General features: G+C 33.5%; 1 protein-coding gene across 1 annotated transcript; it reads right to left on the bottom strand.

Annotated features, from left to right (window-relative positions):
- Positions 1-433: 433 nt before the first annotated feature.
- Positions 434-1,000, bottom strand: LOC145090124 (uncharacterized). Its single transcript, XM_079028465.1, has 2 exons — positions 812-1,000; positions 434-724 (listed from the first exon to the last, which is right to left on the bottom strand). The coding sequence occupies exons 1-2, from the start codon at positions 998-1,000 to the stop codon at positions 434-436; spliced, it is 480 nt and encodes a 159-aa protein (XP_078884591.1).
- Between the last annotated feature and the right edge of the window lie 2,116 nt (positions 1,001-3,116).

The raw sequence follows: 3,116 nt of genomic DNA, 5'->3' as shown, positions 1-3,116 counted from the left end.
AGAATTCTGTGTAGTTAGTTTTATACTGCTCATTTAAAGATCTGAACTTCATCTATAGTCTAACATTTTTTTCTTTTAATCGGTTTATTTTGAAACAAGTTTCAAATATTCAAGATCACACACTTGTTTGGATGTTTTTCTTGAACCCTAAAGAGTCGACTTCCTTGGTCAATTCCATCCTTTACTTTTTTTATTCTTGCTATCAACCTCGCTTGTTTTTTAGCCACCATCAGGCTTTTACACTATTAGACAATATATTTACCCAACATATATATCTCCACGAAATTGTTGAACCATAAGGCTAGAGGGTGTGGTGTCACATTTGTCACGGTCCACATAGGCACCATATAGGATTTGTCACGTTGCATCAAAATTTTGACATTTACAGGGCGTGAGTTGCCATGTTTGCCATAATTTGTTTTTCTAGATAGACCTAAAGGATATATTCATTGGAAAATTGGTCACCTAAATCATCGAACGGTAATGCTTTAAGATCAATGTGGTCAACGATCCAAATATGTTCTGTCAAGTATCTACGTAGAACATGATGGGTCTCAACATCATAAATTATTTCCCTCTTCGCCAAGTACTCCTCACTTCCAACCTCAAACGCTTGTGTCGATGGAACAATCTCGTTTTTATTATACCCACACATTGCATTACATTCGTCTTCAAGAATCAAATTATGCAATATGATATAAGTACACATCACCTTGCTCATTTTCTTTTCATCAACAAAAAGTGTAGGGTATTTAAGTATATGCCAACGTTTTTTAAGAGCGTCAAATGCTCATTCAACATCTTTCATCACTTTCTCTTGAGCTCTCTTAAACTTCAACCTTTTTCGATCATTAGGACAAGACAATGACTTCACAAAACAAGCACGCTCCTGATAGATCTCGTTCATTAGATAATACTCGTATCTATATGACCTTCCACACACATCAAACGAAGAATCTGATGCAATCCCGTTATACATGTCGTCGAATAATGGGGACATGTTAAGAACATTTATGTCATTGAGGAACCAAAAGAACCAAAGAAGGCATGTCATATCCACAAATCATGTGAGGCCACCGCATCAAGTATGATAATTGGATAATCATGATCACCTCGGGTGTATTGAACTTGATGTGTATTCGGGCAATTGCCTCATTTTTAGTGGAGGCAATCTATGCTTCCTTACATTCCAGGGAAGTTGTGCACATTTGAATGATGTACATATAACTATTAGATGTCACTACAAGTAGGTTTGCGGAAATATCATGGACCATAAAATTTCATGACATACTTACAAATTTTGTGCAAGCTTTGTCGTGCAGTACGTCCGAACATCCTAATATTTTCATCTAATGCATCGGGGGGAAGTGACATATGCTAGTTGATAAAGTATGACGATGCATTTTTGTAAGAGAGTAAAACCAACTGTACTTCCAACATTTGCACGTTGTTGAAAATAAGGCCACGTTGTCATGATGTCGTTGACCATACGCAAAAACAAATGTTTGTGCATACGGAACTATCGACGAAAATAATATTCTTGAAAAGTCGTGTATTGATCAAAGTAATCATCCATGAAGCGTTGGTGGATTTCTTTGTATGAACCCTTTTTTTTGCGGTGAGCATTTTTCAACATTTTGTTGATGTAGTTTTTCTATATTTTGTTCAGCCTCTTGAATGATCTATGTGGTCGATTCGAGCAACACATCAAAAAAACCCAACGATGAAGAAGTTGAAAGATGTCATTTTTAGAGAAAGTATTAAAAAAGGTTTTGATGTGATGTGTGAAGGAATGTAGGGTTATATTTATAGTTATTTAAAAAATAAATTAAAAAAAGTAATTGCTCATTGGTTAGTGTGGCATCCAAACTTTGTATAAACTCATTCAATACCAACACGGAATAGAGCTTACCGAAATGGTGGCGCAGTGTTTGTCGAGTCACTAGGATTCACCCGAGCATAATTGAATCCCACTCCATGCATTCTAATTGTGTCTCTCTTTTTTGGCGATATTTTAGCCACGTTATTTTTTCTCTTTATCCGATACCAAAGCCCCTAAAATCAATTTCCCTTTTGGCTACGTTACAAACACTTGCCGTCGATTTGTTTTTAGCCCCTTAAATCAATTTCTCACATCTTACAAATTGTATCTTTTCTTTAAACCTTCATGGATCAAAATTTTATGGATTGATTTTTCCAGCGATTTTCCCTTAGCCTTTTATTTTGAGGTTATTTAAAATCCTTTTTTATGGCTAAATTCAAATATGAACTTCCCGTATTGGATCGTGGCACCAGGTTTTCTATTTGGCAACTAAACATGATAGATCGAATGGGTCAATGTTTTCAAAATGATACAAACCATTCAAAAGGATACAATATCAAAGATTAAAAAGCATTGTATTATTGTTTCTTATTTATTCAATATTAATGTCGACAAATGTGTTTTTATAAGTATACGAAGTAATCATAAAAAAATTGACAAATTATATGATGAGACTTTATATAATATATAAAAGATCAGAATAAATTAATTAGTCAATTTTAAAGAAAACTTTAGAAATATAAACAATTAAACAGCAAGAAGTTTAACAACAATATATTTTAGTTAAGTAAAGCTTTACTAGAGAGCTCTAATTTTCTCCATATAAGGAATTATCTTTTAAGCGTTTTATTTATAGGTCTGACTAGAATAAAAAATAATATTTTGAAACTAATATGTGAGTACAATAACAAAATAGTTTTAATGAAATAAGTTTAATATTATAGAATAGTAAAAAGTTGAACTTTTAAATTCACAAGCAAAAATAATGTCTCTTTTTAGAAAATAAAATTAGGCTCACCTATTGGTTATTTTTTGAGATTTAATTAAAAAAATTAGAAGGCTTCTAAAAATAGTCAACAATCAGGGGTGTAAACGAGCCGAGTTAAGTCCGAGTTTGGTCAGGCTCATATCGAGCTCATTTAAGTTATGAGCGGCTCGAGCTCGAGCTTAACTCAATTTGAGTTTTATTATACGAAGACTCGAGCTCGTGAAGAATTATACAGACTCGGCTCGGGTTTGAGATTAGCTCGTTTTTTGTCTGATGAGCCTAGATAAGCTTAAGCTCGATTCAAAC

This window comes from Lactuca serriola, chromosome 2, assembly GCF_051521515.1.
Source record: "Lactuca serriola cultivar US96UC23 chromosome 2, Lser_US96UC23_V15, whole genome shotgun sequence".
In the NCBI taxonomy this organism is placed as follows: Eukaryota; Viridiplantae; Streptophyta; class Magnoliopsida; order Asterales; family Asteraceae; genus Lactuca; species Lactuca serriola.
This window is presented reverse-complemented; position numbering and strand designations above follow the sequence as displayed.

Coding starts and splice junctions, on each gene's coding strand:
- LOC145090124 (XM_079028465.1), bottom strand. CDS start 1,000: ATGTCCCCATTATTCGACGACATGTATAACGGGATTGCATCAGATTCT. Junction 725..811: donor TTAAGAGAGCTCAAGAGAAA/GTGATGAAAGAT, acceptor GTTGATGAAAAG/AAAATGAGCAAGGTGATGTG.